At 38.3% G+C, this 24,427-nt stretch overlaps 1 protein-coding gene across 2 annotated transcripts in view; it reads left to right on the plus strand.

The window, feature by feature from the left end:
* Nucleotides 1-24,427, plus strand: part of CXADR (CXADR Ig-like cell adhesion molecule) — an 81,237-nt gene that overhangs the window by 50,143 nt on the left and 6,667 nt on the right. The window contains exon 7 of one of the 2 annotated variants that reach the window (XM_054468595.2): nucleotides 2,222-6,881. In XM_054468595.2, coding sequence (XP_054324570.1) covers nucleotides 2,222-2,486 — 265 coding nt within the window. In that variant the 3' untranslated portion in view covers nucleotides 2,487-6,881. Of the gene's footprint in view, nucleotides 1-2,221; nucleotides 6,882-24,427 lie in introns of those variants that run through there. The other variant, XM_054468596.2, reaches the window with a different exon arrangement.

Consider the following 24,427-nt stretch of genomic DNA (forward strand, 5'->3'; position numbering starts at 1 on the left):
AGCCTTGCTGATGATTGCTTGACTCCAGGAGTTTGAGCTTGCAGTGAGCTAGGATCGCAGCACTTGCACCCTAGCCTGGTTGACAGATCGAGACTGTCTCAAAATACATAAAATAATTTTTTAAAAAGTAGAGCCATGATAACTATTCCTTTTACTTGAACACTTAGAGGTCATTGTAGGGTTATTAAGTGGCCTAATTTCAGTATTATTGTGTCTCAGGAAATAGGGAGGCCTGAGGGAGGGGTGAGAGATGGGGAGGATGTTGGGGGGGATGGCCAGAACACACACAACATTTATTAAGTTGGCTGTCTCTTATGGGCATCGTTCATGGTGCCCCAAAACAATTAAAATAGTAACATCAAAGATCACTGATCACAGATCACCCTAACAGGTATGATTATGAGAAAGTTTGAACTGTTGTGAGAATTTCCAAAATGCAACACAGACATGAAGTGAGCACATGCTGTTGGAAAAATGATACTGGTGGCCGGGCACGGTGGCTCACACCTGTAATCCCAGCACTTTGGGAGGCCGAGGCAGGCTGATCACGAGGTCAGGAGATAGAGACCATCCTGGCTAACACGGTGAAACCCCGTCTCTACTAAAAATACAAAAATTAGCTGGGCGCGGTGGCGGGCGCCTGTAGTCCCAGCTACTGGGGAGGCTGAGGCAAGAGAATGGCGTGAACCTGGGAGGTGGAGCTTGCAGTGAGCCGAGATCATGCCACTGCACTCCAGCCTGGGTAACAGAGCAAGACTCTGTCTCAAAAAAAAAAAAAAAAAAAAAAGGCACTGGTACATTTGCTTGACACAAGGTTACCACAAACCTTCAATTTGTAAAAAAAAAAAAAAACAAATGCAGTAAGTATCTATGAAGTGTAATAAAAGCAAGGCACAATGAAACGAGTATGGCTGTATTTTTTAAATGCACCAAAGATAACTCATATACACAGTTATTCTTTGGTATCCGTGGAGGACCTCCTGCAGATACCAAAATCCAAGGATGCTCAAGTCCCTGATATAAAATGGCGGCCAGGCGCAGTGACTCACGCCTGTAATCCCAGCACTTTGGGAGGCGGAGATGGGAGGATCATTTGAGCCCAGGAGTTCAAGACACCAACCTGAGCAAGATGTCTCTATTTAAAAAAAAGGAAAAAGAAAAAGATACAATGTATATAACCTGCACACATTCTTCTGTATACTTGGAGTCATCTCTAGATCACTTATAATACCTAATATAATGTAAATACTATGTAAATAATTGTTATAATGTATTGTTTAGGGAATAATGACAAGAAAAAAATGTACATGTTAGGTATTTTAAAAATATTAAAACAAAATTTTCTATACGTGGTTTGTTGGCTTCACAGATGTGGAACCCGTGGATATGGAGGGCCAATTGAGCTCTCTGTCAGTGTTTGGTATGAAAATTCTTATGCCTAAATTCCCAGCAAACTTAAATCTATAGTGGTTTCAGCTAAGGTTTTAGATAACTTTAATAGAAAAAGAATTTTTTCCTTTTTTTAAAAATTTTAAAATTTATTATTTATTTCTCTTTTTTTGAGACAGAGTCTCACTCTGGCGCCCAGGCTGGAGTGCCGTGGCGTGATCTTGGCTCACTGCAACTTCTGCCTCCTGGGTTCAAGAGAGTCTCCTGCCTCACCCTCCAGAGTAGCTGGGATTACAGGCACCTGCCACCAAGCCCGGCTAATTTTTGTATTTTTGGTAGTGATGGGGTTTTGCCATATTGGCCAGGCTAGTCTTGAACTCCTGACCTCAAGTGATCTGCCCACCTCAGCTTCCCAAAGTGCCAGGATTACGGGTGTGATTAAGATAGAAATATATCTGTAGGTGTTAGTGTTTTCTCAACTATAAAGTGTTACATGGCTTTAACTAGATTATCTTGACCAGTGATACTAGAATATGAAACTATTTGAGATTTGTATTTTGTAAGACAACATTCTAGAATCATCTACATTTGTGTAAATACCATATTTCATTAAGTGTGAAGTTATAACTCTTTAATCAAAATGACAGATTGGAGACAGATACACAATTTATGACGTTATGGCTTGTAATTTTTGCTTTTTTGTGACACACACACACACTTTTATATGTTTAGTACCTAAATACAGGCTCTTATCCATGATTCTATAGCTTGCATAATTGTAGGTTTTTAGAAACTTATTCTCTTGACATGTATTGGGGATTTTGCTTTCCAGGGAAGATGTGCCACCTCCAAAGAGCCGTACGTCCACTGCCAGAAGCTACATCGGCAGTAATCATTCATCCCTGGGATCCATGTCTCCTTCCAACATGGAAGGATATTCCAAGACTCAGTATAACCAAGTACCAAGTGAAGACTTTGAACGCACTCCTCAGAGTCCGACTCTCCCACCTGCTAAGGTAGCTGCCCCTAATCTAAGTCGAATGGGCGCGATTCCTGTGATGATTCCAGCACAGAGCAAGGATGGGTCTATAGTATAGAGCTTCCATACGTCTCATCTGTGCTCTCCGTGTTCCTTTCCTTTTTTTGATATATCAAAACCTATTCTGGTCTAAATTTTGTAACTAGCCTCAAAATACATCAAAAAATAAGTTAATCAGGAACTGTACGGAATATATTTTTAAAAATTTTTGTTTGGTTATATTGAAATAGTTACAGGCATTAAAGTTAGTAAAGACAAGTTTACCATCTGAAAAAGCTAGATTTTCTTTAAGAGGTTGATTATAAAGGTTTCTAAATTTATCAGTACCAAAGTAAGATGTAGCACTTTGAATATGAAATCATAGGTGAAGACATTGGTGAACTTACTTGCATACCAAGTTGATACTTGAATAACCATCTGAAAGTGGTACTTGATAATTTTTACCATTATTTTTAGGATGTGTATTTCATTTATTTATGGCCCATCAGTCTCCCCCAAATTAGTACAGAAATATCCATGACAAAATTACTTATGTATGTTTGTACTTGTTTTTACAGCTCCTTTGAAAACTCTGTGTTTGTAATATCTCTAAAAATATAGAAAACACTACAGTGGTTTAGAAATTACTAATTTTACTTCTAAGTCATTCATAAACCTTGTCTATGAAATGACTTCTTAAATATTTAGTTGATAGACTGCTACAGGTAATAGGGACTTAGCAAGCTCTTTTATATGCTAAAGGAGCATCTATCAGATTAAGTTAGAACATTTGCTGTCAGCCACATACTGAGATGACACTAGGTGCAATAGCAGGGATAGATTTTGTTGGTGAGTAGTCTCATGCCTTGAGATCTGTGGTGGTCTTCAAAATGGTGGCCAGCCAGACCAAGGATGTAGTATCTCATAGTTCGCAGGTGATATTTTTCTTATTAGAAAAATATTATAACTCATTTATTGTTTGACAATTATAGATTGAAATTTCCTAATTTATTCTAAATTTTAAGTGGTTCTTCCGTCTCAGTGCTTTATGTTGTTGTTTTTGGATGGTGTTACATATTATATGTTCTAGAAACATGTAATCCTAAATTTACCCTCTTGAATATAATCCCTGGATGATATTTTTTATCATAAATGCAGAATAATCAAATACATTTTAAGCAAGTTAAGTGTCCTCCATCAATTCTGTATTCCAGACTTGGGAGGATGTACAGTGGCTGTTGTGTGATCAAACATGTCTCTGTGTAGTTCCAGCAAATCAAGCTGAGCTTTGAAAAAGTTTGAGTCTTAGTTTTGTGAAAGTGATTTATTCTTAAAAAAAAAAGAAAGAAAGAAAAAGAAAAAAAGATAAGAAAAAGGAGTAAAGGGACTACTCCTCCTTGCCAAATGTGCTAAATATCATTTTAGGAGAAGAAAGTGGATTTATTGTATTTCCCTTAAGATTGTGAGGGAGTGTGGATATAGTGGAATGAGCCAACAGTTTCTTTATAATAAATACGGTCTGCAATAAGTTATTTCACTAGCTCTAAAACCTTTCCCTAGATTTTAGTAGGGAGTTGGTTTCTGTTAATATCTTTGGGTGCTGTGGTGGTAAATGCTACATTATAAACGGTGGCATGTATTTACAGGTAGAGTATTGTGTGTACACTTTTTAATGGTAAACTTAAGCTGAATGTGTAATGGATTTGTGTATAGTTTTACATATTTGGAAGCATTTTAAAAACAGGTTTTAACCTTACGTAAAATTACTTTTATACTCGTGTTAACATTTTCATCTGTGCCTTTTGGGTAATTTAATTTCTGTTATGAATTTCTGGTGCCTATGATCTAGCTATCACCTACCTGAAAGGTGCTTAGAGGTGAAGGTACTGTTTCTAAAAACACATCACTGTGATACCTTTCTATCCTCACATTTTCAAGCTTGCCTCTTTTCTGTTCTTTGTGGATATAACTTAAGCGATTGTGTTATTCATAAAGATTTAGAAATTTCAATATTCCCAACACTCTGACTATGTTTCTGATTTTATAACAGTAGCCATTTTTGAATGTCAGATGTTTGGCCTGTTTTATATGAATAAAGTTTATTTATAAAATATTATAAAAATAAGTAAATAAACAGAACATTAATAATAAAATTTTGGTTCTTCCTATTCCTGACTTTCATATAATGAACATTATCCTATTGATCTAAGTAGAAGTTATCATAGAAAGTGGACACGTATAAGACTTTCCTTCCTTTTTTTGTTTTTAATAATATATGAGGAACAAGATTTTCTTCCCGAGGACATTGTTTTAAAGGCTTATGTCTCACTGTAAAATTCTGCCAGCCAAATAGTACCAATACATTTTCAAGTAGTTCTCACTGATAATTTAGTTGAACCAGAGATCAAATATTTGCTCCCGAATTACTACTGGTAATCAAGTAGTTGAACAAAAAATTACTAAAGCATTTCAGTTAGATCAGTCAAGGACAGTACTGCATCTGTTTTTTTTTTTGTTTTTTTTTTTAAGACGGAGTCTCGCTCTGTCGCTCAGGCTGGAGTGCAGTGGCGTGATCTCGGCTCACTGCAAGCTCTGCCTCCCAGGTTCATGCCATTCTCCTGCCTCAGCCTCCCGAGCAGCTGGGACTACAGGCACCCACCACCATGCCCGGCTAAGTTTTTGTATTTTTAGTAGAGACAGGGTTTCACCGTGTTAGCCAGGATGGTCTCAATCTCCTGACCTCATGATCCGCCTGCCTCGGCCTCCCAAAGTGCTGGGATTACAGGCGTGAACCACTGCGCCCGGCCCAGTACTACATCTTAACAGCAAAGCCATTTTATTCTACTTTATAACTGAGAGACTTGATACCATCCATCTCTTTAGGTTACAGAGGATAATTTGAAGAGAAATGATACTGTAGAATATATAGTTCTGTACTTTTTTTTTTTTTTTTTAAGAGATGGGGTTTCACTATTGCTCAGGCTGGTCTCAAACTGCTGCGCTCAAGAGATCCTCCTGCCTTGGCCTCCCAAATTGCTGGGATTACAGGTGTGAGCCGCAGCATCCAGCCAGTTCTGTACTTTGAATATGGAGTAGTTTACAGCTATTTTTTTTTCTTACTGGCAATCTTAACTAATATGATTCCCTTATTAGAGAGCCTCTCATTCCCCCACCCCCAAAAATGTCTGTTATTCATGACAGTAACCAATTATTCTGAACTAATTGCTTCTTTTTAATTTGAGCTATCTGCCATGGACTTTCTAAAATGGAAACACAGCCTGAGTGTATCTTAGGGAGAGTTTGATTGAAAAAATCCAAATCACTATCCATATAGATCATGGATATAAAGAGATACCTGATTTTTATTAAAAGGATACCTTTTCAAATTTAAGAGTTAATCTTGGAAATTTGGAATAAGTAAAGGGGCAAGTAAACCTTTTGATTAAATATAAAAGGAACTCATTGCATGAAGTCGACTATCAAATTCTGTGATGTGTGGCTTCTTAAAAATATTCTCAGTGTCTTTTGTGTGCGTGCAGCATGTACATTTGATGTTATGTGAATGTTAAGAGTTTTTTCTTCTAATTTTCACTTCAGCAGTGTTTAGGGCTTTCAGATGCCTTATTCCAGTGTGAACAGAAAAAGTTCATATTTTATGTGGTTAATGCTTTGATGTGTCACGTAAAGAGTAGTTTGTAGAAAATGTTGGCACAATTTTAACTTCTTAGTGGCTTGTGACATTATATATTATATATATATGTACATATATCTTTATAACATTCCTGTGTTTAGTGTAAATGTTCTGGGCAAGTTTTAAAATTTTGAATGCCTTTGGATATTCCAGCAATAAAGGCATCATGTTCTGCAATAGGATTTCTTACTCATTTACCTATTTTAACACTAAAATAGACCACAACTGAGCACAAATTCCTTTTATAAATGTTATAGAAGCAGGGAAGAATAATAAACACATTTGTGAATTGTGGTTCAGTTTATTTATCTTTAGGGAAGGCTGATCATTTATCTTATAGCAGATAACCCAGCCTCTTATTCATTAAGGTTAACTTTTATAATTTATCTTATTTTATAATTTAAGAATATAGTACATATCAGTTGGGTTTGGTTTTAGTCATCGAGACTAAAAGCTCCATCCAAACAGAACTTTGTGTTTTCTGCTAACTTATTTAATGACACAAGTTTTAAGAGAACCACAATTCATTGATTCACTTATTCTTTTCCCTAATTGTGAATTTTAATGATAAATACACCTGTACTACTGAGGAAAGTATTCTGACACTTCACATGTGCAAAGTATAGGACTGACAGTGTCAGTTTCAGATTTTGTATGTACGATTTCTGGCTTATATATCCAATGGTGCAGATTTTGAAATTTGTAAGAACAAAATTTGTTAAGAAAAACAACTTGCTCTAGTTTTGTGACCTTGTGTACTTTTGAAATAAAATCAAGAAAGCAGTTCTCTGCCTCATGGTGTGGCTTTATTGTGCCTTTTATATGATGTCCACTAAAGCTTTAATATTTTATTCCTCCCTGCTTGCTGTGTCATGGTTTCCTTTCCCCCCGTGTATCCTCTAAACAGAAAGAATAAAGATTGCAACAATCATATTAATACATTATTGAAAACATGTCAAGCATACAGACCATTATCTCCCCATTCCTGTGTGCTTATATAACAGTATATACTATTTGGGATGGAAACCGCCAACGTTCTGTGATCATTTCAGAATTTACAGTATAAACTCAAACATTTTTCAGATATATTGCCCAATGTGTGTATATATACACAGATATGAGGCTGGGAAGTCAAAGATCAAGGCACTGGCAGATTTGGTGTCTGGTGAGAGCTTACCTTCTATTTCAAAGATGGCGCGTCTTGCTGTATTCTCACATGACAGAAAGGAGGAAAGCTTCCTCTAGCCTCTTTCATAAGGCCGTTAATGCTATGCATGAGAGTGGAGTCCTCCTGACTTGATCACTTCCCAAAGGGGCCCCCACATCTGAGTGCTATCACGTTGGGTATTAAGATTTCAACATAATGGTGAGATTTGGGCTTCTGGCTAATAAAATGTATATATCAACATGAGAATTTTAGGGAGGCACAGATATTCGAACCAAAGTAACATCTCATTATGGCTTAAAGTATTTTCATTGACTGTAAATGTTGATTTCAGGAAAACCCAGAATGTGCCATTGATGCTACTGTAAGAAGCACGTTGAAGAATATTTTGTTTATACTAGGGTTTCTCAACCTCAGCACTATTAACATTTTGGGCTGGATAATTCTTTGTTGCAGGGGACTGTCCTGTGCATTGCAAGATGTTTGGCAGCACCCCTGGCTTCCACCCACTGGATATCAGTAGCACCCTGGTCCACCCCACCACAGCATCCCCACCACAGTTGTGACGATAAAAAGCATTTCCAAACATTACCAAATATCTCCCCTGGGGTTGAAGCCAAATCGCCTCCTTTTGAGAACCACTGATTTATACGATGTGAAATTTTCTACTCGGGGATTAAAAGGTGAAGGGCATAGGACTTAGAGTCAGGCATGTTTAAATACCACTTATTACTAGTTGCTTCACTTTGCTTCAGTTTCCTAGTGCTTAAAATGGTACAAAATACCTACTTCACAGGGGATGTTGGAAGATTTCAAAGAGATAGAATTGATATAATAATGAAAGTTCTTTGTATTTATCCTTGATAGCTGGGATGCTGATAATGATAAAAACTTTCAAAGAATTGAGATTACAGTACAATATGCTAAGTGGAACTGAGAATAATTAAATGCCTTTCATTTAGACCATATTTTAATCTTATAGCTCTAATGGCTGGATCATATTTCTGGTTAACAAATGGCAAAGCTGATTAAACTGAGACAACATTGGGTATGAAGTAACTTATTATTCAGTAAAAATAGTGTAAGTCTAAGGCATAATCAAAGATAATTTCAAGATGCAATGATACCAACAGTGAAAAAATCAAGAAGCTAGTCCAAGAAACTAAGCTCAGTTTTTCTGCTGGTATTTCCAAAATATAAGTCAAACATACTTTGTTACTTAGATGATTTTTAAATTGTGTTAAATATTTATAGGGGGAAAAGTTGCTACTCTAAGGTAACTATACAAAAAGAAGCTATTAGGTTTTCCAAATTAGGGATACTTCTGGACCCTCCTCAATGTCAGCACAGGTCTTTTATGGCACAAAACCTTTGCATTCTAATTGTTTCACATGCTTGATATACCTCCTTCAGTAACCTGAAGGTGATTTACCCACCTCAGTCCCCACTGCATAAGTCTGTGACTTCCAAATTGCTCAGTAAATGCTGAGTGGATATTTAGTAAGAAACCTATGGACACTAGGGACAAATACGTGTTCATTAAATATGCATCATATACTCTGCAAGGCACCTGGCCTGGTCTTTTCAAAAAGGCAGTATTGGCCAGGTTCGGTGGCTCACGTCTGTAATCCCAGCACTTTGGGAGGCCAAGGCAGGTGGATCACTTGAGGTCAGGAGTTCGAGACCAGCCTGTCCAATATGGTGAAACCCCATCTCTACTAAAAATACAAAAAAAAAAAAAAAAATTAGGCAGGCATGGTGGTGCATGCCTGTAATCCTAACTACCTGGGAGGCTGAAGTGGGAGGGTTGCTTGAACCTGGGAGGCAGAGGTTGCAGTGAGCCGAGATCGCGCCACTGCACACTCCAGCCTGGGTGACAGGGCGAGACTCCGTCTCAAAAAAAAAAGGGCAGTATCATGAGAAAAAGGATGAGTATGTACAATGAGGGGAAAGGCTGCACTTGGCTTAAAGAGTTAACTTGCCCAAATACAGCATGGGGTTACCTGACTCAGTAGTAGCGAACATGGAAACAAAACTCATTATAAGAAGCATTTTAGAAATATATTTCTAAAGCCCTTCTGACGGTTGCCCGCTGAGTAGGTCTAGGGTGAAATCAGTGACTCTTCTCTCCCAGATTATTTCAATAATTAACCAACTTAGGGAGCCTCTGAGTGCTTAGGAAACCCTTTGCAGATGACTGATTTCCATGCTGAGGCACTAACTAATGTTAAGTTTTTTTCCCTTGGGCTTCACAAAATTGCAGACTCTTAGTGTGGTTGAAAAAAAAAATACCTGCTTAAAAATTGTTGTTTAATTTTGGTATACTAATGATATATCTTAGTATCAGAATTTGAGGTGATCTGCTAAAATACCGAAAACAATTTCTTAGAAGATTTTAGCTTTCCAAAAGACCTAAAGAGTATTCTGTCAGTCTTTTTAAACGGATAGTCTTCTGAAATGCCTAGTCATTTACAGGTAATTTCTATGTGTGATTGTATTAGCTGTAACAAATGGCTACAAATTGCTTGAAGAACAGAAATGTGTTATAGTTCTGGAGCTGGAAGTCCAAAATCAAGGTGTTGGCAAGATTGGTTCCTTCTGAGGGCTGTGAGGGAAGGATCTGCTCCAGACCCGTGTCTTTGGCTTGTAGGTGACCATTTTCTCCATCTCTCTTCCCTCTATGCATGTCTGTCACCGTGTGTACATTTCCATTTTTTTAAGGACACCAGTCACTGAATTAGGACCTACCCATATAACCGCATCTCAACTAATGGCATCCGTAGCAAATCTGTTTCCAAACAAGGTCACATTCTGAGATTCTGGGGAATCTGACTTCAACATAGGAATTTAGAGGATGGGGACACTTCAACCCATAACAGTAATGATGACTGCACATTATGAGAGAGACTAATAAGATAGTGTGCATTGGTATAAAACATGTACCCAGAGGGTTCTCTGTTTAACTTTCAATGGCATAATAACAGCATCAACACCTAAATAACTATGCCAACATAGTTATTTCATGATCCTGAACTGCCTCCGCCTGCCCCAGGAATATACTATCTTTATTTCAAATATGGGTGACTTTGTTGACTTCACATCGCTTGTCAAGTGAAAAAGTAGTTGATGAAACGGTTATGAGGCTGGGCACGGTGGCTCACACCTGTAATCTTTGCACTTTGGGAGGCCGAGGTGAGTGGATCACTTGAGGCCAGCAGTTCGAGACCAGCCTGTCCAACATGGTGAAACCGCATGTCTACTAAAAATAGAAAAATTAGCTGGGTGGTGGCGCATGCCTGTAATCCCAGTTACTCGGGAGGCTGAGGCAAGAGGATTGCTTGAACCCAGGAGGCGGAGGCTGCAGTGAGCCGAGATCGTGCCTCTGCACTCCAGCCTGGGCAACAGAGCAGATCCTGTAAAAGAGAAAAAAAGATTATGAATTTGTCTTTTTAAGTGAATCTTGCTGACAAGATAAAACTACTTTTTGAGGGAAGTAAAGCTTAGAGGAACTTCTACATTTCACACTTGATCTTAGCCAAAAGGCCAGGAAGTGATAAGAACTTCTACATTTTAAGTTATTCACAAGATAACTATTAATGAACCTGAAATAGTTTGTAAAGTATTTCAGAAAGGTAATGCACAAAGTATGGAGTGAAATCTAACCCTCTCACCCGTATTTCCCAGTTTCTGTCCCCACTTCCCCTTCAAAAGGCATTAACTGATTGCTTCAATTTTGGTAATTTTTGAATAGGTCATCTGTTTCATAGAATAAAATTCAAAAGGTCTGAGTATATAGTGAAAAATATGATCAGTTTTTATTTACCCTTCTAGGAATGCTCTAAACATATTCCAGTACTTGTGTATGTGTGTTTGTGAGTTTATCCTGAATATTTATTTAAAAAAGTTATCAGTGAATGGATTGGTCATGATGGGTGAGTGGATATTAGGTTTTCGGTTGGAGCAGCTGTGTGGGAAATTATGATACTAAACTAGGAAAGACAGAAGGATTAGCAAATTTGAAAGCAGAATCCTGTTTTAGCCATGCAACATATAAAATGTCTGTTAGAATCCAGGCATGATGATAGGAGGCAGGTGAATTACCAACTTGGACCTGAGTAGAAAATTCCGAAATGGAGAGAAAATTTGGCAGTTTTAAGCCTTAAGGCAGATTTTAGACAGGAATAGATGAAGTCATCATCTCAGAGAATGCAGAGAGAAGCAAAGGCAGTGGCCAGAGCGCTAATTCTTTGAATGTTCGGAAGTGAAGCTAAGGAAATCAGTTTTGAGCATGTTGAGTTTGAGAAGTTTGTTAGATATGCAAATGGAGATGTCGAATAGATACCTAGATGTATCTGGAGTAGGAGAGAGGACTGGAGATAGAAAAATGTTGATTACCAAGAATGAGTGTGATATAAACAAGTGCCCAAACTATGGGCACTTCACTCAAATAGGAAGTAAGGAAATGGAAAAATATGGAATATATATATATTACACACACACACACACACACACACACAGTAGGGAAATGGAAAAATATGGAATATATATATTACATATACACACACACACACACACACACCCACACACCCACACACACACATACATACCTAAGGGTTGATATTTAGGGGTCCAATGCTGTCAGCCAGTGAGAAAGATAATATTCCTGGCAATCTTGAATAAAGTGTCTCATTCTATCTGCTGCTCCTCCTGTTGGGAAGGCTTTTCTGTTTTTTGTTTTGTTTTGTTTTTTTGAGACAGGGTCCTGCTCTATTGCCCAGGTCGGAGTGCAGTGGTGCGATTATAGCTCACTGCAGCCTCGATCTTCTTTGCTCAGCAATACTCCTGCCTCAGCCTCTCAAGTAGCTGGGATAACAGGTGTGCCAACATGCCTGGCTAATTTTTTTGATTTTTGGTAGAGAGAGGTCTTGCTGTGTTGCCCGGGCTGGTTTTGAACTCCTGAACTCAAGTGATACCCCTGCCTCGGCCTCCTAAGTCCTGGGATTACAGGTGTGAGCCACCATGCCTGTCCTCAATTGTAAAAAAATTTTTTTTTTTTTTTTTTTGAGACGGAGTCTTGCTCGCCCAGGCTGGAGTGCAGTGGCGCGATCTCTGCTCACTGCAAGCTCCACCACCCGGGTTCACGCCATTCTCCTGCCTCAGCCTCCCAAGTAGCTGGGACTACAGGCGTCCACCACCAAGCCCGGCTAATTTTTTTTTGTATTTTTAGTAGAAACGGGGTTCACTGTGTTAGTCAGGATGGTCTCGATCTCCTGACCTCGTGATCCACCCGCCTCAGCCTCCCAAAGTGCTGGGATTAATTTGTAAAATTTTTAAAGTTAAAAAAAAATGATTTTAGGCTGGGCGCAGTGGCTCACGCCTGTAATCCCAGCACTTTGGGAGGCCGGAGGCTGGTGGATCACCTGAGGTCAGGAGTTCAAGACCAGCCTGACCAACATGGTGAAACCCTGTCTCTACTAAAAATACAAAAATTAGCCAGGCGTGGTGGTGGGTGCCTGTAGTCCCAGCTACTTGGGAGGCTGAGGCAGGAGAATCACTTGAACCTGGGAGGCAGAGGTTGCAGTGAGCCGAGATCATGCCACTGCACTCCAGCCTGGGTGACAGACCATGACTCCATCTCAAAAAAAAAAAAAAAGTTTTTAAGGGCTTTGAAAAGGAGGAAAAAGAAACATTCCCAACAGGGTTCCATTGATTGAACAAATTTAATTTGGTACAAATGCAGTAAGTGCTTAATAGGCTGTTGGCAAGGAGATAGGGAATCCTCCAAAAATACTTTGGTCAGGATAACACCATAAAAGGAGCTTGGGAGATAGCCAGCTCTGGTTCCATCTCTGGCTTCACTACTTACTAGCTGGATGACCTTAGACAAACCACTTAACCTCTCTATACTCCTTTACCTCACGAATAAAATAGGATAATAGTATCTACCTTGTAGTATCTATCCCAATTTTTATGGGATTGCTGTTTACATATGTCAAGTATACAGGCTGGCACCTGGTCAGTGCTCAGTTAAGTGTTTTAGCTTTTAGCATCGTTATTATTCTTGTATTATACTAGTAATATTTGTCTCATATCTCACTAATATAAGGTGACTGTATCCCACTTTTCCGGGGGTAGATTTATGTCTGTTACTTCGGTGTAATTGATAACAGCAATAAATCATTTGCTCTCAAAAGTATGTTGGATTGGGCAGTAAGATTTATGGTTACCCTGCCTTTGGGATTTTTACAGTAACTCGGAAGTAGTCCCTTGGTGTTATGTACTAACCATGAGAAAAATAAATGTCTCTATTCACACTTTCTCTGTCACTGTTCAATCAAAGGCAGAACCAGCAGGTCCAAAGATAGTGAGTTATCTCCATTAAATGTTCACAGTTACAGGTCAAGCTCTTTGTTCTACTCTTTGCCCCTTCTCACTTCTGCACTTGACTAGTCTTTATTTTAAAACAAAAAAGCACTATATTTATAGTTAAATATGTTACATTTCCATGCTGTTTAGACTATCTCCAAAACTCTAGGATATACACCAGTACTGCTATAATGTGTGACATCATTTACTGTGTTATATCAAAATACCTGCCAGTAACGAGAACTATTGAAATAATTTCTCTATAAGCCAGCATGTGTTTAATTCATTTATTATCCAAATTCAAATTTGATTTTCATCTGACTTGATTGTGAAATATTTAAAAAATTGTTTTCCAGCCTGGCGCAGTAGCTCACACCTGTAATCCCAGCACTTTGGGAGGCCAAGGAGGGTGGATTGCTTGAGCCTAGGCGTTCAAAACCAGCCTAGGCAACATTAGCGAAACCCCGTCTCTACAGAAAATACAAAAATTAGCTGGATGTGGTGGCACATGCCTGTAGTCCCAGCTATTTGCCAGGCTGAGGTGAGAGAATCACTTGAGCTCAGGAGGTCAAGGCTGCAGTGAGCTGTGAGTGTGCCTCTGCACTTCAGTCTGGGCTACAGAGTGAGAAGCTGTCTCGAAAAAAAAAAAAAATTGTTTCCTTGTTAAGATAACACTGTGACCAATAGTAAATGAATTTTAAAATATTTTACCTGACATCATCATCAAAACCTGTCTGTCCTATTTCACTTCTGGCATATCTAAATATATATGTTTTATTTTTAAAGTGCATGTTCTCTGATTTTTTTTCTACTTAATATTATTGTATCATAAACATCTGTTGTTGGAAGTATTTCATATATATCCATTTTAATGAAGCATGATGTTTCATTAAGTTGATGTTCTATAACTCATCATTTTCTTATTTGTGGACCTAGAGATTGTTTTTAATTTTATATCATATGTAATGTTGCATTCCTGGAGTCTTTTTCATTCTTTTGAGCATTCAGAGCACAGGTATTAAGACAATGGGTTGTTGGGAAAAATGAAATGAAATTTAAGTGAAACCACTTTTTCTCACACGTCAGACCATTCTGCAAGCTTTTTTTTTTTTTTTTTAATTGATGCATTGGTCTCTAGAACACAATTTAAGAAACCTTGGTAAGGAAAAAAAGTGAACTTCTGGCCTTTTTTTTTTTTAATTGTGGTAAAAATATTTAACATGAGAACTTAATCATCTTGCATAATTAAAACTTTTTACCTGTTGAATAGCAATTCCCCATTTCTCCCTCCCCGTTTCTCTCTATTTTATATACCTCATAAAAGTGGTTTTATGCAATATTTGTCCTCCTGAGACTGCCTTATTTTACTTGGCAAAATGTCCTCCAGGTTCATTCATGTTGGATATAGGAGGACTTTTTTTTGAAGGCCGAGTAATATTCCATTGTATTTAGATACCATTTTCTTAATCTATTCATCCATCTATTAACATCTAGGTTGTTTCCACATCTTGACTATTGTGAATAATGCTGCAGAGAACATAGGAGTGCAAATAGCTCTTCAGTATCTCGATTTCAGTTCTTCTGAAAATACCAAAAGATTGGTAGGATTGCTGGATCATAGGGTAGTTCTATTTTTAATTTTTTGAGGAACCTCCATACTGTTTTCTATAATGGCTGTACCAATTTACATTACCAACAGCAGTGTACAGGAGTTCCAATTTCTCCACATTTTCACCAGCACTTACCTTTGATTTGTTTTTGTCTGTTTGTTTAATAGCTAAACTAACAGGTGTGAGGTGAGAAGTTCTGGCCTTTCTAAGTGAAAGGCATATGGGGAAATCACCAGGTAAGAGTGTATAGAGTGAGAAGAAGCCCAAGTCAGCGCCCTGGGGCACGCAGGAACTAAGAAAACCCTACTGTGAAAATGAAATCATACATGATGATGGACCAGTTCTGGTAGGATGGTTGGGTTAACACTTAGAACAGTGGATTAAAGAAATCTAAGGAAGCAGGGCTGGGCTCAGTGGCTCACGCCTGTAATCCTAGCACTTTGGGAGGCCGAGGCAGGCAGAGCCCAGGAGTTCGAGACCAGTCTGGCCAACATGGCAAAGCCCCGTCTCTGCAAAAAATACAAAAATTAGCCGGGCATGGTGGCACGTGCCTGTTGTCCCAGCTACTCAGGAGGCTGAAGTGGGAGGATTGCTTGAGCCCCAAGGGTGCAGTGAGCCATGATAGCACCACTGCACTCCAGCCTGGGTGACAGAGCAAAAGACCTTGTCTTCAAAAAAAAATTAAGAAATCTAAGGAAGCAGTACATTTTGCATATACCTGTCTCAAATGAAATCCTATGTAAGGTTCAAATCATATCAGATGAAATGGTTATTGTTTATCTTCTCTTTGCCTCTCCACATCCCCCCTTCACCAGATCCCCCACTAGTTCCAGAGATAACTGATTCATAAGACCCAATATAAAAGCTAATAGACTATTCTTTCAAAGTCCTTGGTGGTGAAGGGAAGGAAAAAGCAAGAGGGCACAGTAACTAGAGGCAGGGCAAAGGTTAGTTTAAGATAGGAGAGATGCAAGCATAATTAATGTAGGCTGTGGAAAGAGAGCCTGGAAAGAAGGGGCCAAGATGAAATGAAGAACTTCAGAAAGTGAGTTGGATGCAGATTTAATACATTTGTGACTGTGTGGATAGGATGTTATTAGATGGTCTTACTTTTCTTTTTCCTTTCTTCTCTTTTTTCTTTTCTTCTTCTTTTTTTTTTTTTTTTGAGATGGAATCTCACTCTGTTGCCCAGGTTGGAGTGCAGTGGTGCAATCTTGGCTCACTGCAACCTCCGCCTCCCAGGTTCCAGTGATTCTCCTGCCTCAGCCTCCCAAGTAGCTGGGACTACAGGTGCACGCCACCACACCCGGCTAATTTTTTGTGTTTTTAGTAGAGACGGGGTTTCACCGTGTTAGCCAGGATGGTCTCAATCTCCTGACCTCATGATCTGCCCGCCTTGGCCTCCCAAAGTGTTGGGATTACAGGCGTGATCCACTGTGCCCTGCCGGTCTCACTTTTCTTTATGACGTATAGGTGAGGCCATTCCCTGGGCGGGTTGCCAGTTGTAGGGTAGGGTAAGAAGACAGAAAAGAGATGAAATTTAGGAAATTTGGGATGAAGAATGGGAGAGAGAAGAGGCTTAGAACACAGAAAGCAGTCCTTGAGTGGTGATGGTGCTGGTGAGGTTTGAATCACAAACTTGTTACACTGGCCATTTAGGGCCTGGATATTAGCTGGCAGAGTAAGTGTTCAATAAAAGTGTGTTTGTATGAAGGCATGATTTGTTCCATTCCTGTTGTATTTTATAAAAAGAAACAACCTTTCCTATTCATTTACTATTGCATATAGAGGATTTGGATGCATCTAACCTCAGGAAGACATGAAGAGGTGATGGACTACTTTATTTATTTACTTATATTTTTTATAGAGATGGGATCTTGCTACGTTATCTAAGCTGGTCTCAAACTCCTGGCCTCAAGCAGTCTTTAGCCTTTGCCTCCCAAAGTGCTGGGATTATAGGCATGAGTCACCGTACCTGGCCCTGGACCACTTTAGAAAGAAATATGAATCCACTTGATTATGAAAACCACCATTTATTAAATTTATGAATTTATTAAACAGCCTCTGCAGTTAAGTATGTTCTCCTAGATAAGCGTTGACGAAAACTCTCGCTTCTAGGTTAACTTTCTTAAAACACTTATGTTCATTCTCTTGCTCAAAAGCTTTCCTAGACAACTTCCAATATAAAGAATTGTAGGCCAGGCATGTAGGCTAACACCTATAATCCCAGCACTTTGGGAGGCCGAGGCAGGCAGATATCTTGAACCCAGGAGTTGGAGACCAGCCTGGCCAACATGGTGAAACCTGTCTCTAGTAAAAATACAAAAGTTAGCTGGGTGTGGTGGTGGGCACCAGATACTTGGGAGGCTGAAGTAGGAGGATCACCTGAGCCTGAGGAGGTCAAGGCTGCAGTGAATTGTGATTGCACCACTGAACTCCGGCCTGGGTGACAGAGTGAGACCTTGTCTCAAAACCAAGAACACGTAAATAAAGACTAAAGTCTAAACCATAGGTTTAGTGGCTTCAGACTTTTACATCTGACCTCCACTATTATACTTACTCTATCCTTATACTGGCATATACATGTATTTTTTAAAAAATAAAAGTTTATACAATGTTTCTTTTTTGAGACAGAGTCTTGCTCTGTCACCCAGGCTGGAGTGCAGAGGTGTGATCATGGCTCACTGCAGCCTCAACCTCCAGGGCTCAAGCAGTTCTCCCACCTCATCCTCCCAAGTAACTGTAACTGTGGGCACGCACCAGTACACCTGGCCAATCTTTAATTCTTTTGTAGTAAGGAGGTCTCACTATGTTGTCCAGGCTGGTCTCAAACTCTTGGGCTCAAGTGATCCTCCTGCCTTAGCCTCCCAAAGAGCTGGGATTATAGGCATGAACCACCTTGCTAGGCCACAAACTTGTTTTTAATTTAACAATTGCTCTCAGGTCATTCTGTATTTCCCTTTGTATCTACTATCTTTGGTACAAAGAAAGCTTTTTTTTCTCCCGAAACTGTGTAGTATTACATCAGAGTGATACACTATAATGTATATAATCAGTTTCCAATTGATGGTCATTTAAATTAATCCCATCCTTTTGGTATAACAAATAAAATTACAATCAATATACATGTATGTATGTCATTTTGTGTACGTATAAATATATCTTTAAAATAAATTTCTAAAAGAGGAGCAACTGAGTAAAGAATATTTTGATAGATATTATTAAAACAGCATCCTAAGTGTTGTGGCAGCTTATGCTTTCAATATATGAGAGTGTTTATCCCCTGCAAATCTTCACCATACTTTTATCCAACTTCTTGATCTTTCCTGACCTCAGGAGAAAATTATCACATGGTTTAAAAGTCTACTTCTCTTTCAATTTGCTCCATTGAGCATCTTTTTCTATGTTTAAAAACCATTTGTAGGACCAGACATGGTGGCTCATACCGGTAATCTCAGCACTTTGGGAGGCTGAGGTGGGAGGATCACTTGAGGCCAGGAGTTCAAGACCAGCCGGGGCAACATAGTTGAGACCCTATCTCTACAAAAAATAAAAAATTAGCTGGATGTGGTGGCATGTGCCTGTACTCCCAGCTACTCAGGAGGCTGAGGTGGGAGGATCACTTGAGCCCAGAAGATTGAGGCTGCAGTGAGCTCTGACACCACTGCACTCCAGCCTGGGTGACAAAGCTAGACTCTGTCTCAAAAAAAAATTATATTTTTGAGAATTCCATTGATATCCTTTGCCATTTTTCCTTTGTACTACTATTCTGCTAATTTGGAGGAGTTTTTTGTTTTTTTTGATGGAGTTTCACTCTTTGTTGCCTAGGCTGGAGTGCAGTGGCACAATCTCGGTCCACTGCAACCTCTGCCCTCCCGGGTTCAAGTGATTCTCCTGTCTCAGCCTCCTGAGTGGCTGGGATTACAGGCACCCGCCACCATTTCCTAAGGCCACATAGCTAGGAATGGAATCTAGGTCTCCTGATTCCTGGTCTAGCCAAACAATGCCCAGCTAATTTTTGTATTTTTAGTAGAGACAAGGTTTCACCATGTAGGCCAGGCTGGTCTTGAACTCCTAACCGCAGGTGATGCACCCACCTTGGCCTCCCAAAGTGCTAGGATTACAGGCATGAGCCACCGCACCCCGCTGGAGGAGCTTTTAAATATTAATAATATTAGTTATTTGTGATTTGACCCACAACTTTTCCCCTCAAGTTATCTTTGACTGTTTATATTTGCCCTTTTATGGCTATGTAATCTTAATCCTTTCTAAGTCCCACAGAGAAGCCATTTCCAAACCATTCTGGTTCAGCCTGACTTATCTCTCCCTCCTTGAAATTGTGCCCTCACTGGCAGCTCAGGGTCACCTGTCTTTTCATGTGTTTATCTCCTATCTCTAAGCAGATGTCAGAGTTCTGAAAGGCAGAAACATCTTTACATCTAACTGTTCAACACATAAACTCTCAGTAATCTTTGCTGATGATAATAATTGCAGCAGCTCTGGCTATGTTCGTATCAAGTCATTGCCGCATGTATCCCCATAACAGTGTGTCTCCTTGATTTATCTTTGGTTTCTTCAAGTTGTCGGAATTTTTGCCAAGAGCAGTTTTATGGAATCAGCACAAACTAATGAAGAAAATGAGTTATCTTGCATTTGAAAAGATGTGTCTAGGTTACATCTTAGGTCAGCTGTCACACACTATCCCAAGTTCAATGTTGGCTGCTGGCACTGTGCTCTTTTAATGTTGCTAAGTAAGACATCTTCTTACATAGTTCCAGAACTGTCAACAATGAGATAATTTTTTGGGAACAGGAGAATGACCTTGCGATTCTGGGAGGAGAGAACGTGATAGAAAAGATATCAGTGACTGCAATTTGCAACCTGTTGGGAAATCATAGTCCTCTAACATTCACCAGTCTTTTAATCTGACAAGGAGGGGACATTTTACGTGTTCACAGAAACGAGAGAACACAAAGTAAAATTAAACAATTACATGAGAGGAACCGTAATCTCTGCCTTGTCCAGTAAAAGATACTATCTGCTATGTTCGGGACACGATAAAGATGCGCTATATAGTAGACAAGGAGAGCTTTATGAAAGTGTGTATATATAGATTCGATTTAAACTTCTTGTAATGTTATGGGCAAAAGATTTGTGGTACAGTTAAGTGAAGAAATTTACATAGCAGTTAAATTTCTGCGAAAAACAGAAATGTCCATAGGCTATTTTAAATGTTAAGAAAAACCTTTAAATGTCTATAGTAGTCATAGGAAAGATATACCAAATTTTAAGAGATTAACTTGGGGTGGTTGTTTTTCAAATTTTCTCCAACATATATGTATAACTTTTGTACATCATCCATTTTAGTATCAGAGCAATACTTGAAATACGCTACCATCTCATCAAAATAGCCATCAGATGATTTGGCCATGCTGACACACACTCGAAAATCCACTCTGCTCCCCCTGGTATCAGTGAACAGACATATTTTAATGATTAAATACACAAATGTTAACTAAGAAATACATGTATAGTCCTGTCTTTGAGTTTGCTCAAAGGCTGAGGAAGAAGAGAGAAGTATCTTAAAGAGATTTTTAAAATTCAGCACTATCCTAATGATCGCATGGGATTCCTTTTTGGACCCTTTCTTTGAGGACAGTTTACCAGGAAGACGTCATTATGATCTGGTCCCATCTCTGTTAAAATTACCTTGTAATGGATCTACAGGGCTGCTCACGGGTGTAGTACCTCACACAGAATGGATGTTAACCTCCTTCCTTCCTTTTGTTGCTGTGTTAGAAAGGGATCCATTATAGCCACAAGTTAGTGCTTTCCAGGCTTGCATACATAGCACATGCTTATTCCTGGGGGTGTGTGTGTGTGTGTGTGTGTGTGTGTATGCAATCAACTCAGTTGGGAAAGATTTGTGCTTACTCATGATTTAAGATAAATGGAAGGATTCTGTTAGAAGAAGTAAATGTAATGGTTAAGAGTTTGGACTCTGGAGTTAGAGGTTATCCTGGCTCAGCCACTGAACAAATGAAGAACAAACTATAGACCTCAAGAACATACATGAGATAGTCCATGTAAAGCACCTAGCCCAGCATTTGGCTGATATGAAGCCATCAATAAGTGATGATTTTTAATTAAAGACGTAGCTTTGGCTTTTTATTTTATTTATTTTGGTCTGTAACAGCGATGTGAAGATCATCTTCTAAGGAAAGAGAGTATTGTAGCACAGGGTGGTTAACGTACACATCATTGTGCCATCCTGCATTCACAAGTTTGGTTATTCTGTCTTGCAAACGTTCAAATGGTTCCTAATGTATTTGGACATCTTACTATTATTAAGGTCTTGCGAATCTGAAAGTTTTAAAAAGTCCTGCCCCTAGGCCGGGCGTGATGGCTCACGCCTGTAATCCCAGCACTTTGGGAGGCCGAGGAGGGCGGATCACAAGGTCAGGAGTTTGAGACCAGCCTGGCCAACATAGTGAAACCCTGTCTCTACTAAAAATACAAAAAATTAGCGGGACATGGTGGCGGGCGCCTGTAATCCCAGCTACTCTGGAGGCTGAGGCAGGAGAATCACTTGAACCCAGGAGGCGGAGGTTGCAGTGAGCCGAGATTGCACCACTGCACTCCACGACAGAGAGAGACTCCGTCTCAAAAAACAAACAAACAAAAACTAAAATAACAAAACTGACTTTATATTTTCATGTTATAGTCACTTGAAACAAAGTTCAAAAATTTTAAATACATTTTCAATCAGTAATATTTTATCACTTCTTCTTTAGAAGTGGTTGATGGATGATTTATAAGATGCAAAAACAATGTTTGTTTTTTTCCATAGAGTTTAGTAAAACAAAATCACACTGACTGTTTTTCCATTGAATTTTGTGGCTTTACTTATTAAATTAACTCTGAAAAATATATTGTCTATATTTTTTATGTGTGAATTCATAAAGTTGGTAGTTCTGAGATTAACTTGTCCGTCTATTTCTGGACTTTAAATGAATACTCCTGACCAACATCTGACATCGAGATATATGATCGGTATGCATCGAGATATATGATTGAAAAGATATTTCTGAAAGAGATTTGTAGCTTAAAATCTAGTAACAAAGATTTGTTAAATCAATTACAGCACATACATATGAGTACCATGAAACTATAAAAAATCATGTTTTAGGAAAAAAAACAATGGCGTAAGAAAACATTCCATGTTTTTGAATTGTGACCATAAAATGAATATATTTCATATCATATACAACAGTATAGGAGTATATAAAGTAAAAGCTCCCCCATCCATTAAACTATTAATAGTGGTTTTCGATTCTGATGATCTGTCTTTGTGCTTCTGGGTGTTTAATTATTATTATTTTTTGAGACTGAGTCTCGCTCTGTCGTCACGCTGGAGTACAGTGGCGCGATCTCGGCTCACTGCAACCTCCGCCTCCCAGGTTCAAGCGATTTTCCTGCCTCAGCCTCCTGAGTAGCTGGGATTACAGGTGCGTGCCACTACACCCAGCTAATTTTTCTGTATTTTTAGTACAGACGGGGTTTCACCATGTTGGCCAGGATAGTCTCTATCTTTTGAGCTCATGATCCGCCCGCCTTGGCCTCCCAAAGTGCTGGGATTACAGGCATGAGCCACCGCGCCCGGTTTTAATTCTTTTCTTAAATGAACAATACTACTTTTATTAACAGAAAAATGATTATAGTAAAGAAATGTTTTGTATAATAACTATGACATAATTCATTAAAATTCTCCATTACCAGTGACAATTTTTACATGTAGACCCATAGGAAAAGAAGTGATTTAAGCTATAACCACTAACACTTTTCATGTAGAAGCTAGAAGCTAGAATATAGTATTTAGCTAAGTTGGAAAGGGAAATCTGATGCCCTCTTGTGGCCAGTAATTTTTATAGGCGATTTATTCCTTTTCATCTAGTCTAAATATGGTCTCAATTTATAGTTCCCTCGTCATTAGTGTGCCATTGCCTCATCTTCTAATGTTTTTAGCCATTTGTGTTTCTTTATTGATTTGGCCCTACTAAATGATTTACTTTAATTATATGCAGACCCTTTTTGTATATAGTGACATTAATTCATTTTCTTTTACACATTTTGTGAAAATTTAAAATTTTTTCCCCATTCCAAATGGCCTGTCTTCCAATTTTGGGAATATTGGAATATTTTGGGAATATTTACCAAAGCTAAAGTTTTTATATATATATATTTTTATATATATATAAAAAATATAGTTTATATGTATAATATATATATAATATATATAAATGAAGGATGTATATATCCTTTATATATATCCTATATATATCTCCTATATATATATATCTTATATATATATATCCTCTCTATATATATCTCCTATATATCTCCTATATATATCTCCTATATATATATCTCATATATATATCTCCTATATATATATATGTCTCCTATATATATATCTCCTATATATATATATCTCCTATATATATATATCTCCTATATATATATCTCCTATATATATATATCTCCTATATATATATCTCCTATATATATATATCTCCTATATATATATCTCCTATATATATATATCTCCTATATATATATCTCCTATATATATATCTATCTCCTATATATATATATATCTCCTATATATATATATATATAAAGGAAGGATATATATATATATATATATCCTTCCGTATTTCCTCTCAGTTCTTTTATTTATTTTTATTCTTGGCAGAGATGGGGTCTCACTTTGTTGCCGAAGTTGGTCTCAAACTTCTGGCCTCAAACAGTTCTCCTACCTTGGCCTCCCAAAGTGCTGAGATTACAGGTGTGAGTCAGCCTCTTCTCAGTACTCCTATAGTTTTATAACTTACGTGATTTCTTTAATATATTTGGAATCTATTTTTATGGTTTGAAGTAGGGGTTTAATTTTTGAAAATGGATAGCCAATTACCTATTAATTTTTGTTTTGTTTTTGTTTCTGTTTTTTTATTTTTATTTTTTATTATTATTATACTTTAAGTTTTAGGATACATGTGCACAACGTGCAGATTTGTTACATATGTATACATGTGCCATGTTGGTGTGCTGCACTCATTAACTCGTCATTTAGCATTAGGTGTATCCCCTAATGCTATCCCTCCTCCCTCCCCTCACCCCACAACAGT

The sequence above is a fragment of the Pongo pygmaeus genome, chromosome 22, assembly GCF_028885625.2.
Source record: "Pongo pygmaeus isolate AG05252 chromosome 22, NHGRI_mPonPyg2-v2.0_pri, whole genome shotgun sequence".
NCBI lineage: Eukaryota > Metazoa > Chordata > Mammalia > Primates > Hominidae > Pongo > Pongo pygmaeus.